The sequence below is a fragment of the Anneissia japonica genome, unplaced genomic scaffold, assembly GCF_011630105.1.
Source record: "Anneissia japonica isolate Jap-2015-1 unplaced genomic scaffold, ASM1163010v1 scaffold287923_len1623670_cov205, whole genome shotgun sequence".
NCBI classification, from domain to species: Eukaryota; Metazoa; Echinodermata; class Crinoidea; order Comatulida; family Comatulidae; genus Anneissia; species Anneissia japonica.
In genome coordinates this window covers 1,061,730-1,075,836 of record NW_022721637.1, presented here as the reverse complement: position 1 = coordinate 1,075,836, position 14,107 = coordinate 1,061,730, and the positions used below count along the sequence as shown (strand labels likewise).

The 14,107-nt window shown below is 35.0% G+C and overlaps 2 protein-coding genes across 4 annotated transcripts in view; both read right to left on the bottom strand.

The window, feature by feature from the left end:
- Nucleotides 1-126: 126 nt before the first annotated feature.
- LOC117111686 (ribokinase-like) lies at nt 127-5,945 on the bottom strand. 2 transcript variants are annotated; one of them, XM_033254669.1, is made up of 8 exons: nt 5,793-5,945; nt 4,699-4,831; nt 4,308-4,371; nt 3,777-3,839; nt 2,540-2,704; nt 2,244-2,335; nt 1,900-2,088; nt 127-906 (listed from the first exon to the last, which is right to left on the bottom strand). In XM_033254669.1, the coding sequence occupies exons 1-8, from the start codon at nt 5,858-5,860 to the stop codon at nt 721-723; spliced, it is 960 nt and encodes a 319-aa protein (XP_033110560.1). In that variant the 5' UTR covers nt 5,861-5,945; the 3' UTR covers nt 127-720. The 2 variants fall into 2 exon arrangements, with proteins under 2 accessions (XP_033110560.1, XP_033110561.1); XM_033254670.1 differs by having other exon boundaries at nt 5,738-5,873.
- A 4,037-nt stretch (nt 5,946-9,982) lies between these two features.
- LOC117111640 overlaps nt 9,983-14,107 on the bottom strand; it is a 7,942-nt gene continuing 3,817 nt past the window's right edge. The window contains exons 4-6 of one of the 2 annotated variants that reach the window (XM_033254599.1): nt 13,580-13,744; nt 12,709-12,930; nt 9,983-11,939 (exon numbers count right to left, since the gene is read on the bottom strand). In XM_033254599.1, coding sequence (XP_033110490.1) covers nt 11,616-11,939; nt 12,709-12,930; nt 13,580-13,744 — 711 coding nt within the window. In that variant the 3' untranslated portion in view covers nt 9,983-11,615. The remainder of the gene's footprint in view (nt 11,940-12,708; nt 12,931-13,579; nt 13,745-14,107) is intronic. The other variant, XM_033254600.1, reaches the window with a different exon arrangement.

The following is a 14,107-nucleotide window of genomic DNA, read 5'->3' as shown; positions in this document are numbered from 1 at the left end:
ATATTTATTTATTTATTAATTAAAAACCAAAATACTGAAACAGTGGCTAGATCTCGGTAGAGATACAAATTTGATAACAACACCTAAAATTAAACGTAAGCAAACAGCCAAAAATAGAACCATAGCTTATATATACATATATTTTATTTCATTTCATTCGCATCCGAGATTGAATTTCACACTTTAAAATTTATATACATAATTATTATTTTATCTTGTGTCTGAGATCTAGTCTTGTCGCACTAAATATCGTTTGGTTTGTATGTTGCATTCATATATAAATACTAGGATTGGCAGAGAAATCTATAAAATATGTAATTAACAAATGCTTAATGCGTATCATGTTGATCTCTAATCTGTGTGAGTGCTTTGGTTACTTTACTGCCCCTATGTAATAAAAGTAATGGAAATTGCACCAAATTGATTCAAATTTGCTGGTTAAGACATTCTTGAATATGTTCTCAGGCTTTATAAACTCAACCAAAAAGTAAAAAGATAGAAAATTTATTCTGCTTGAAAATGTGTCGACTAGTTATATCATTACACCTGTGTTATCTAATGGTAGTGGAAATAGTAGTACCCCCTCTACAAGTTAAAAAAACACTCTAAAACCCTAATGTGTCTGAGTGAATTTTTGTCACATTTGTAAAGAACAAATATATAAAAATGTGTCAAAGAATCAGAATGGGAAACATTTAGAATTTTCCGTAACCTAAAACCTCAATGTTTGAACAATCCTTCATCGTGTGATATATCACTTTTCCAAGGAAAGCTAGTTTGTGTTCCAGCCGCACAAACACTGATAGATGCAATAACAGATGCTCGTCGAATTATTTCTTCCAACCTTAAGTCTGGATATGAAGATAAATAGTATGCTAGTGATCCAATGAAGCAATCGCCAGCCCCCTAATGGAAATGGAAGATTCGAGGAATTGGTGTGTGTATTGACATTCAAAATTAAAACACATTAATTACTTATGTATTCAATAAACTAATGTTATGTTTATAATTCAAAATACATCTAAACATTTGAAATTAATGAATGCTTATTGAATTTATTATTTATATATTATTTACAACATAAAATAATATAATTCATTCACATTATCAATAATTTATCAATAATATGGTTGATATATTTATTATAAATATATTATTGTTATTATTATTATTATTATTATGATTATTATGATTATTATCATTATTATTATTATTACCTATGCCAACAAAGTTGGCAGGAGGTTATGTTTTAGCCTGGTTTTTTGTTTAGTTATTTATTTGTCTGTCGGCATATTTGTTGTGAACAGCCTACAGCGTTTTTATCAGAAATTCATCAATCTTGGCCACAATGTTAATTTACCTATGATCTAGAGATGATTAAATTTTGAAGGGTCAGGGTCAAAGGTCAAGGTCACAATCAACGAAAAACTTTTTTTTTATTTATTTGTATACAGCCCATATTTTCAATCACAAACTTGTCAAACTTGGTAACAATGTTCCATGACCAAAGATCTCATTACCTCCGCCAACGAAGTTGACAGGAGGTTATGTTTTTGCCTGTTTATTTATTTGTTTGTCGGCATATTTGTATTTCAAAGTGATATCTGTGAAAATAGTTTGGTGTAATGGTTGTTAGAGTGTTTTCCACACTACAGCCCCAGGTTCAAATCCCAAGAGGTCTACTTGTTTTTTTTCCCCATTTTTTTTTTTTGGGGGGGGGGGGGAAGACAATATATGGGGAAAATTTATACTGAGAAGAATTATGTGGGTGTGGGGTATGCACTCTCAGAGTGCCCTCTAGTTATTATTATTTTTCCTAATGAAATGTAAAGTTAAAGTTGACTGTCATTTTTATAATTATAGACTTTTTAATCATTTTCATAATTCATTGGCACTTACCGTGGAATCCAGCGCCTTTACTTGCTTTACAGGAATATGTACTGGAGTTCTTGTATCCCTCAAAGTCAATACTGACCCTTGAACTCCGAGTGTTATGATAACTTTTGAACAGCCTTTATCCAAGAGTGCAAGCGAAGCCCTTTTAGCTTCTTCAACATTAGTTACAGGTAGACTTGTCAACAATTCTGCCTAAAGTAAGCATACAACTTAAGTAATTTAATAATTTCCTTATAATAAATGATGAGGCTGGAATAGACTTTTAGTGGAACTAGAGCCTATGCTACTGACTTACTGAAAATACCATTTGCTATACTATTCCTGGGATCCACCAAGCTACAACTTACCTCTGTTTCATTTGGGCAGAAAATATCACAGTTTCTAAAAAATTCTTCATCTAGATTTTCAACAGCTGGTGCTGGATTTAAAACCGTCAATACTGTCAAATATAAATGGTAGCATCTATTGCAGTATATTGTACTCATTAAAATGAACATAATACAGAGAATATTTTAGTACAGTACTACTGTATTTATCTTTTAATTGGCAATAAACTCTTTTCACTCAATTAAAGCAAACAAACTAGGAATCAAGCAAATAAAATATTAATGATCTTGAATTATAAGCAAGTCTATTCACAAACCTCCTCTTCGCTTGGCTAGCTTCAAGGCAGTAAGTGTGGTTGCTGGTGGAATTTCCAGCTGGCAGAGCAAAACTTTGCAAGAGTTGATGGAAGCAAATGCGTCTGTCACATGGCTTTCACTTAATAAATTATTTGCACCAGCAACAATGATAATAGAATTCTGACCTGTTACAATCAAATGTTTACAATAATAAAAATGTTGAAAATAAGCATTTTAAGAAATGAAATATGATCCCTAAGACTATTACAGCATTGAGAGAGCAGCTGAGCTCAGTCAGCTAATCTGGTGGTAGCCGCTGTGTGTGCGCTGAACTGTGGAGATCTCTAGGTCCCTGGTTCAATTCCCATCGCTGCCTGTCCTTGTGTTTTAGCTAGAGGGCTGAAATACAAGTTACAATAGTGCACTGTCTTTCGGATGAGACATTTAAGCCGTTGGTCCCGTGTGCATTATGGCCCATGTGCACGTTAAAGTACGCAGTACACTCTTCGGAAAAGAGTAGGGGATTGTCTCCTGGTGTACTGCCCAGTCACCACCAGAAGGACCCCATTGGAAATAAGTCTTCTTCTAAACTTTTGTGGGCTATCCTTGGTGTTTACACTGAATAAATCCAATCCAATCCAATCCAGCATATTACAGTACCCACAATTATTTCCCTAAAGTTCCATCCACATTAGATCTGAAACAAAATTTGGACCGCATTTCAGATGCATTCAATTCCAGCATCTCTATTCTGATCAGTTCGGTAGACCTCCCGATCCAAAAATTTTGATTCGGTGAGAATGCACTTTCAGTCCTCCAGCATGTTGGCACTACCACTGTTTGGAGATCACTAAATTTGTATGCACTTGCAAGATACTGAGACTCTCACTGCCAAGCTAGTAGTCACTGTCTTGTTGATTTCAAATGTGGAAAACTAGAGTTTACCCTCCAATTTGTGACAACCTTTGAAGATCTGAATATTTGGGGTGGCCCCGGTGTTTGGTCTCCACTGAGCTTTGTCTTTAAAAAATGAAGATTGTTAATTGGTTCTTTGAAAAAGTGGTCTTGAATTAGTGGGGGGGGGGGGGAGGGGGGCCTCAGAATTTCTTGAATTGGAACATGAACTGTTCTTTATAATTGTAGGGCTTTGTTTTCGGAGCTCAATGTAAACTCAAAGCAGCTCTCCAGCCCTGCATTTATTACAAAATGAGCTGGATTTGTTTTAATTGCAGACCCCTCTGTTGAGCTTGTTCTTACCTTGATCATCAACCGCTATTGGAGCAGCACCAGTGGAAGCCTCGGAGCTTTTTCCTACAAACCCTGACAAAAACAAAAAATATATTAATGATTTTCAGCAACTTTGCATTCAGATGATTTGTTGATTTGTTTGTTATATAATATAATAATGATTTGTTTTTCTTCAGAACCATTTCTCGATATTTTCTTTGGGTTGTAGGAACAACATTGATAATTAATGCCATTATCTCTGTTATCCATTTCTGCAACTTGTATGCTAATAATATCAGTTTGTGCAAACAAAATTGTAAAAACTATATTGATATTCAAAATTTGTGAAAAACGTGAGTATCAGCTTAGCTCAGTCGGCTAATCTGGTGGGTGGTAGCCACTGTGTGTATGCTGAACCGTGGAGATTTCTATCAAGTCTTCTTCTAGACTTTCGTGGGCTATCCTTGATGTTTAAACTGAATAAATCCAATCCAATCTCTTCAATATGTATATTCATCTTTTTCCTAATAATTGTATATTTTCTGAAAATATAATTCTTACCAACATCAACATTGTTGTTTTTAAAGTTCTTAATGGTATCATTTCCAAAACTATCATCTCCAACCTAAAATGTACACAAATAAAAAAGAAGGTGTGTCATTTATTACGAAGTTTTGCCGTAATATATAATAAATAATACTACTTTTCCTTTTTTTTCTTTTACTTTTTTTTTTAACTTTTTACTTAGTTTTTCTTACTTTTTTTATTGTTATAAGTTAACAATGTTTTCAGCTAAATTCTTGTTAATTCCTTATGCTTTTTTAAATGTAATTCTCATATTCAAATATGAAATTGAATTTTTCATTGTTGTTTAGCTCATGATAGGCAGCTTTAATAATAAAATACTTATTCATAAAAACAAGAATTCTGGTTTGAAAATAAAACCTATTACCATGGCAACGATAGCAGTTTTTGCTCCAAGTCTGGATGACATCACACACTGATTTGCACCTTTGCCTCCAAATCCAATAGAAAACTTGGTTCCATGGATTGTTTCTCCTGGTTTGGGAAGCCTAGACACATAACTTAAAAGGGAAGAAAAGGCAAATCCATCATTGGGTGGTTTTATATGCAAACAAGATGGTATTGATATGGGTGATGTGTTTATAATTTAAAGTAAAAGTTACCTTAAATATAATTTACTATATGTAAATACTGTAAAATTATTATGATACAATAAAAGTCTTAAAATCACCTATTCCATATTTAGTATCTTAATGTTCTAATCATTAATTTACTCTATACTTTTCTTTTGATTTTGTATTTAATTTTTTTTTTTCCTGCACTTCGGCTGTGGTTTCGTTTTTGTATTATGCGCTTTATAAGTATATTTTCATTAGCATTATACATTATTGTTTTTTATTTTATTTTATTATGCAACAGTGGTTTGCTGATGATCATGAGGCCCTCACATTGTTGAAGGTATTTGTCATTTTGTTCATAATGTTCTGTTTGGTGATCTTGTTTATATTCTGTATACATTTTAGCTTTGTGCTATGTTATTTTTATACCTCAATAATTAAAAAATTCATAACTACTGTAAATAGATAAATAAACAGTAGGAAGTTAATCGTTCCAAAAGTTTTAAACAAATTTTTAATGCTTATTTTATATAGTATTTTAATAAATGTATTTCCATTTTCAAATTGTTTGCAATAAATAGTAATGATTAAACAACAAAGGTAAACCCAATGCTATCACAATGGCTAACTGAGTAAAACCAGGGAGTTGTTACCATCACTGTATGAATAGTTGTCACTATCACCCACCACTTGGACTGGTAGCTAGGCCTAGTAGTAGTACTGCAGCAGGACCGTGGGTGGTGTACTGTCCACTCGACTACCCAGTAGGGCGGCTAGGCCGAGAGCCTAGGAGGATTAACCCTCCTGACCCAATGCCTAAATCCTAGGCTTATTTTAATTAATATTTACCAGTGTTTCCAAGTGCTGTTGTTAGTGCAAGATATCTTGCCATAAAATAGCCCACCTGATTAGGTCTGTATTGCAGCTACCCACAACTAAAACATCAAAATCTGTCCCCCTTGCAGCATGCATGTTTGCTTTGCAGACAGGCTAAAAAAGTGGGTGGTACCTGAGTGACGTATGTGTCAACAAAAACCGTTTACTCCGCCTCCATCTGTCACGTGCCATACACCACCTGATTGCGCCGAGAGGTCAGGTGACCCACTCGTAACCAAAAGCTGGAAGCTGGTAAGGCAGGCATGCTCTGTTGTTGTTTTGGTTTGGTTTCTTTGCACCTTAGTTTGGCAGTCATAATATGACATATTATGTTCTTCGAATTTTTTTCTCTATAAAGTATCTTGGTTAATTCGAATGTGATATATAATAACATTAATTCAGCTGGTTTTTTAATTATTCGAAAGTTTTTAGGCTATAGCAGGCTAGGCCTAGAGGCTAGGCCTTCAACATCAAATGCCAACCCAGCTAGGCCTAGGACTAGGTAGCCTTCTTACCCGCATATTAAGGATGAGTGCTGTCTGGAGTCAGATCCTGAGGTTACCTACCTAACCTCCTTAATTCTGACTCCTGATGTCGTAGCTAAGTTCGCTCATTAAAGAAAAGCGGGGCAGACAGACCATATGAGATAAATGACATGAATTTCAAATATTTTTATTGTGCTAGTTTATTTAAGCTTTTTATACAAATTTGCTATAGTGCACAAACCAAGTCTCAATCAGTATGAGCTAATCTTTATACTTGCACAATTCAGGTCCTGGTCATGTCTATGCAACAGTGCTAACTGTTTTTCTAACTGCACTGTCTATCTATCAGAATACAGTAGCTCTATTTTCTGACTTGGTGCATGAACTCGCCATATGTGCTGATATACACTCCTCATGCAATATATATCTTTATATATTTGTGAACAAGGCCTCCAAAGCTGATTGAAGTATTCAGATATTAATCCTTTTTACTTGGAATTAGACCAGCCAATACTCTATCTTTCTATCCTAAAGACAGCTATGATTGAGGTGAAGACATTAAATGAGTTCCAGACGATCATCAAAAAGCAGTGTACAAGCTCAGAATCTTCAGGGAAGTGCCAGAGTGATACTGGGACTACCAAACAATGGAGTAATATTTAATTGATTATTTTCACTGAAAATCCACATTAATGCTGAATACCATGTTGAAATATAAACATCCTTAGCTGGCTATTTACATTCTATTGTATATTCTGATGATGTGGATATTATTCTGATTTGTTCTGCATTAATAAAAATATTAGCAAAAAAACCAAACATGTAAAATACATGACTATTTTATATTTACAGATGAGACATCTCAAGAACTGCTCTCTATGTATTCCAAGGAATTATCAGTTAAAAAAGCTGTGTTAGAAAACATTGCACATTCAAAGAGTAGGGATGCGTTAATGATGTATGTAAGCACATGGCAGATTCAACCGTACATTGGAGACAGAGCCAAACTGTTATTGGAGGCTATGCTTGTTGAAACGGGACACAGGTAGCAATACTCCGGAAGCTTTGAGCTCTAATGACCCTTACATTGAACTGATCACTTTCTTCAAACTGACGACCTTACACTGTATTCTGGATTGCAATAAATACTTGTCATTGTCACAAGTCATTTACATTCATCCTGTCAAATATCCTGAACTTTCTACCTCACTGGTTGGCTATAATTTATTTGGCAAGGTTCACTTTAAACAGGTTAATAACTAAAATCAACAATCTTACTGTTAATTTTGGTTTTTTTTTAAAAATATTTTTTGATCCACCTCTGTCGCTGGTTTTTAAAAACAGAAATAAATCAACATTCTGTATTAAAAAATTTATGCTGTCTTTGTTCCACCTTTTCAATAAAAATATCTACCGCAGATGAATTTTTATATGTACACATTTGCCGGATCAGAACCAGAATCGCCAGTTGCATTTTTTTTAATGACACTACATTTGGCACTAGGTGCATTTCTCTTGCTTGTTTTCTTGGGCTAGAGTATAAGTGGGTAATTGAGAGAGTTTGAATATCAATTATGCTAATGACCTGCATTATGGAATTGCCCCTTGGGAACTAAGCATGTGACCCAATAACTAGGGTTATAAAGTACAGTACATAGTGGAATAGGCATGATACACAATACTGTATTAAGACTGCCATAATACATTAATATTATCTAGCTTGGAATTGGCACAGTATCATATACTAATTTGAGTAAGTACCAAGAATTTGATGACTTACATTTCAGACGTGGGATCTGGAAGAAATATATTGTGCCACCATTCTTTTGGGTGTCTTACTGTACCATTATTGGTACATTATTATTTGTTTTTTGAGTTCCTATTATGTCCAGTAAAATAATGTAAAAAAACAATTTTACACTAAAACAAATATACAAAATATTGAATGAGGGCTTGTCATGCTACAAAAGTAACACATGTGAGAATTCATTATTCAAGTTACGTTAGCACAGTACAGTGAAACATACCACTTCAGTGAGTGCGGCTGATACAAAGGCACATGAGAATAATTTTCAGGCTAATCTAATATTAAAACAATTCTCTCAAAAGGTGGGAGGGTGACAAGACAGAAGACAGTTCCCCATGTCACTTAAACTTATGTGCCATTTTTTCTTTCTGGACCCCCTTCTGAAAAAATCTGGAGCCACCCCAGTACTCAGAGTCTCGCAAAAATCAACCAGAATTTTCTCAACAAATCTCATTCAAACAAATAGTTCTTGTAATATTTATTTTGAAAACCGTCCAAATTATTTACATCAGCATTTCAATCTGTGATAAAAACCATAGTGGGGGTTCCAGAATGGGGTAGGGATTGTTTACTGGAGAACATGCCTCAGTTCTGACTATTAAAATGTCAAATCTCTATAATACTAAAATGTTAATTCCAAATTGCAGTCCCTGTGCTCTTCTGTTTCTAGAAGTCTATATCTGCCCCGACCATGTCACTTTCATAAGTGTTTACCACAAATGCTCAAATATACTTAAGAGACCAGACGCTTGTTAAATGCATACATAATTGTACATTCTTATAATACAACATTACTACCACTAAATCATGATAAAATGTAAATCGACCTGAGATAAGTCTTATAAAACTTAGATGTAGAAAATACTGTACGATACAGGATTAATACGCCACAACACTAAAAATAATTCTCATGAATAAGATTTAGTTAGCCCCTCACTTGGGCTATAAAATTAACTGATTTGACCCTATTTCTTAATAAATGTTAAGAGATAGGGGCAAACAAGTGGGGGCTCCCAGCGGGGGAAAATTTCCCATCTGTCGGAAAAGCAGAGATTCCTGCCTATTGGATTAAAAATAATTTGCGGATCCCAAAGTTATTGTGCTTGCAGTCCCCCCGCCCCTCTGAACATGACCAGAGGTTTTACTTACTTGAATCCATGCATCCCACAATACTCCTAATGATCAAGTTAGATTAAGCAAAATACTTCGTATGTAAAATAAACTGTCTTTCCTTAAATTTATAATTACAATTTCAGACAAATTAAGTCAGTGTCTTCAAAATTATATGAAGTACTACTGTTAAATTTTAAATTAGTAAGTATTCAGTTGGGGAAATATATTCTGTTCTATTAAAAAAGTTCATGTGTATAGTGTATTACATCCAATTTGCCTTAAAAGCACTTTGTTGATAATATGAAATAATTTTTAACAAACAACTTGAACACTGATAGAAACTGAGCTTTCTACAGCCCTGTCCTGATTGTCAAATTATGTTTGACAAAAACATGTGACATGCCCAAATAAGGTCATGGTGACATCACATCATGACCTTACTGTATATACAGTAGGCACGTCCAACATGACAGTTTTTTGTCAAAAAGCCTAATAATAATAATAATATTACAAGTAACATGATAACAGTAATACTGTAATGGCATTGTACCACAAGGCAGGGGAACTACACCATATTAACCTCTAAATCCAAGTGATTTCTGTTCAGCCACTTAATTCTCAAACAATGGTGTGAATGCTAGTATGGCCAATCTTGTATGTTTAGTGGTAAAAATTGTACATAATAATACATAATTATTCCTTACTTGAACATATTAAAAATATACTGCCAAGGTAGGAGGATAACCCGTAACTAGCAGCATTATTGTGCAGAATTGCATATGTAAGGTGTCACCACAAAATGAGACGTAATGTTTTTTTAAGTGAATTTTCTTTCTAAAACAGTGTTTCCTGCACATATTCTGCAATTCTAGTCATATTATTTGTTCAGTTTAGTTTATCTTTGAGGCCGATTTTCTCAAAATGTGGTTCTCATACACCTAAACTTGAAAAGCTCACATCTCTGGATCTACTTATCCTAGGGAAACCATTGAAAGACCAAATTAAAGCTTATAATGTGATCTATTCAAATGCAATATATAAACTCAATTTTTTATTTTCTAAGCATGAGACTCATTGTGGCGAGACCTGACATATGGGCGTGGTCTGTCATATGGGCGTGGTCTGTGACTACCTATCCACTGTAAAAAGGTACTTGGAGTAGTTACATGTTCACATCACTCCACAACGACAGAAGCTGCAATGAACCATCATCGCGGTAACCCCCACTCTTCACATAAGCCAAATGTATAAAGTGAAGCTCCATTCTGAGTCCTTATCTGAGAAGGCTTGGTTCTAAACTGGGTGAAGAGGAGCTCAAATACAAAAAAAAAAACAAAAAAACCCAGATGAATCGATTAGTTTAAAGTTACAGTAAGTTTAAACTGAAAAGTAGAGAATAAATATAATACAGTTGCTATATATTTTTTTTAATATAATGTTATTTAAGCTGGTGGTATGTACTATTAGAAGTCCTGTACACAAAATGTCTACAAATCATTAAAACAATTCTCCTCAGTTAGAACCTCTAAACCGTGGGCCCACTGTTGGCTTGTGTGCACTTTAAAGAAACCCTGATTCCTGATGATGACATAATTAATGTTGAAATATTGAATCCTGATACGATGGCGTGCATTTTGATACTTGGAGTATGTATTATACAAACTTAAAGAAACCCAGTACAGTACATTAGTCGTGGCAAGTACAGGATACCCCACGTACTGGTCCAGACAGCCCCTAGTGGATTACAGGAGGTGCTGGTGCCAGACTACCAGTCAGCACAGACCTCTAAGCTAATTCTTCCATGCACAGACACTGATCGAGTCAGAAGTCCACACATCAAGCACCATGAGCTTGATAGATACCAATGCGATACAAATGTACACTATGATTATTATTTTACATGAGAAATTAAGTTTTATTTGAAGTTTTGAGGTGTTTTATTGATTTTTTTTTTGTTTGGCAGTATATTTTTTAATCTATGACTTAAATTTGTATTGAAAATTGTGTTTACAATGAGTGAATAAAGCTCTATTGTTTTTAAATAGGTAAAAAACAATACTCATAAATCTTTAATAGTTGCAGCGCCACCAGCATCCCACCGATTCTTTTCATCCATGATAGTGAGAATTATTGGGCTGGGAATTTATACTAGGAGATCAATACAAGTTGAAGTAGATCTGAACTCATGGCTTTTGAATATATTTTGATATTGGTCCAAACAGCCCAATGCAATCACATGATCATTTTTTAAGTGACCCTGTATTCATTCTGTTATATATCCTATTAATATTCTGCAGAATTGCAGAAGCCTTTGGCAGTTAAGCCTTGACCACCATGCTCATAGACCTCCCAATGACACTCCATACTTTAAAAAAATCTGATGTCAACTGTTTGGACAACTCTTTGAGGAAGCAAGGCACTTGGTTGGAAATGATCCAGTACCACATCATGTTGCAGCTACTTCATTACTTAGATCAGCTGAGTTCACATCCAATCCAGGAACCATTACAACATCTTCATTCTCTGCCAATGCCATCTCTGGAGCATCAGCGGGGTGCATTGTACCATCAACCGATAGCAACTCTTGGATCGTTTCAATAGTCATTCCTTCTGGTGCTTGGATCTGGATTGTTGTACCATCAGGTTTTTGTACAAGAAATGTGCCATCCTGCAGCTGCATGAGGGTGCTCCCTACTGGCATAATGTCAATCGGAGATGTATCATCAACTTCAGGAAGGACATCTTGTATGCCATCTGCAGTAACAAGCTGCTGTAAAGTTAAATTAAAAAAAAAAAACAAGTTGTAAAAACTCAATGTTAATCAGTTCCTCAAAATGAGAAAGTGCTTTAATATACACATCTGTTGAGAAAACTTTGAATTGAATTGCTCACTTACGAGAATCAATTAAGTTATAAATTTCCAAAGAGAGATATTAATATAGAATTTTTGCTATAAAACCCCTAAATTGATTAGCTAACTTAACAGTCTAAGCAAAAGAATATGAAATGTATTATATATTTCATTTCATGTATTCATATCAAAAAGTAAAAAGCAATTTCATTTATTTATTTATTTTTTATTTATTCATTTTGCATCACTGCCCGGGAGACGCACTGTCGCCTGAAGGACGTGCGACTCAATAACAACAAAATAGCAGTGAGCTAAATCAAGTTAACACAAAATAAATATATCGGCTCTGTAAAATGAAGTTGCACAGTAAATCATCCCAAAGACAGAAAAAGTAATTGAAAGTAGAAATTTAAAGCAATCAGTCCTGGCATATTTATGAAAAACCTACAATCAGGGGTGGATCCTGTAGGGGAAGGCACAGGGGGCACTTGCATCCCCCACCCCCCATTTTGTCACTAAATTTTTAAAATTTTAATGCATATCAGTGTTATGTGCTACTCAATTATCTCTTCTGAAACTGTTGTGCCTTATCAATCTGAAAGCTATTATTAAGTTTTATTTATCTATGATTTTATTTATTTTTCTAGCTTAAATGATTGTCACTGCCATTCTGATAAAACAAACTTACTTGCAAACCACTGACATCCCCATCCACACTTTGTAAAAGTGGGACATCATCTTCAACAGCCATTGGCAGCTCAGAGGAATCTGCATTCTCCTCTCCAGTTGAAATAGTTTCCATAAGCTCTGGGCTTGATGTGAAACTCTCAGATAATATTGCAGTAGATGAGCTTATAGTGGGTTGGAGACTTACTTGCGAAACAGCCAGCGAAGTTGATTTCATCGACTCCTATCAAAAGGAAATAGATCAAAGATATACATTTATTTTTACTTGTTCTAAAATAAAGTTCTGACAGTATAATTAACATATTTGGACAGAAGGGGCAAGTAAATACAAATGTAACAATAATTTGGGATTACAAACCTTCGCCCTGTTGCCCTATCTTTATGTACTAAAAAAATATTGATCCGCTCTATTTGCCATACAAGGCCTAGCATCATAGGAATGAAGTGGCAAGCCCACCAATCGGGCGAATTTGCACACGGTCCTAACCATTTCCAGAATTTGACATGATTGATTCGCTAAAGTCGTCCCGTAGTCAATCCGCTCGAGTCGGCTTGGTCAAGCCAAACGCCTCAGTCGAACAATCAGCTTGAGTTGGCTCTGTCTGTTGCGGCCAGAAAATATATAAATAACATTCTGAAATCTGCATCTTACTTCTAATCAGCACCGAATTCGAGGAGAAACCTGTAACATTGTCAATGTGTGAAAATTTGAAGTAAATCGCTCCAGTTGTTTTCGAGTTATGCTCCCAGAAGTACACACAGATGCACAGACGTGCGCCATTGCAATACTCTTCACCTCTTCTTCAGAGAAAAGCAAGGGTAATTGAAAGTGCAGTCATTTGGCAACAAAAATGATTTTGTATTATACTTACTGAGGAAACTTCCTTTGCCAGAGGTTTTAACTCTGGTAGAGGACGTCCAGGTGGAATTGGGTGCTCCACAATTGGTCCCGGGGTCACTACTGATTTCAAATTCAGTGGTCTGTTACGAAGGGGTGTTAGGCTAGGCATGATCTTTGTTTTAGCCTTTGGTGGAATCTGGAAAAAATCAAATATAAATTAAAAGTATGTAATGCAATTTACTGACCTAAGCTGTATGTGTTTAAAATCATTAAACATCAGGCTGATAAAACAAAATGACTGACCACAACGGCATTCCAGCACTCATTGATCACAATAAGTTTTAAATGGTGCTGGGAAACGTGCGATTGCCCAACAGATGGTAAGAGGCATCACATTTTGTCCCAAATATATTTACTGTCAAAGAAACTTTAAAGGGAATGGAACAGACCCCTTAAATTATAAAATGTGTAAATTTATGTTTACATACTCAGAGGTGGACTCAGAAATTCAAAATAAAGGGACCCTGGGAGATGCTTTTACAGATGGAGGGCTTATACC

Excerpts from the sequence above, each read along its gene's own strand:
- LOC117111686 (XM_033254669.1), bottom strand. The coding sequence starts at position 5,860 with ATGCATGCTGCAAGGGGGACAGATTTTGATGTTTTAGTTGTGGGTAGC. Across the intron at positions 4,832-5,792 it reads TGCAATACAGACCTAATCAG|TTATGTGTCTAGGCTTCCCA; the intron begins GTGGGCTATTTT and ends TTCCCTTTTAAG. Across the intron at positions 2,705-3,776 it reads AATAGCGGTTGATGATCAAG|GTCAGAATTCTATTATCATT; the intron begins GTAAGAACAAGC and ends TGATTGTAACAG.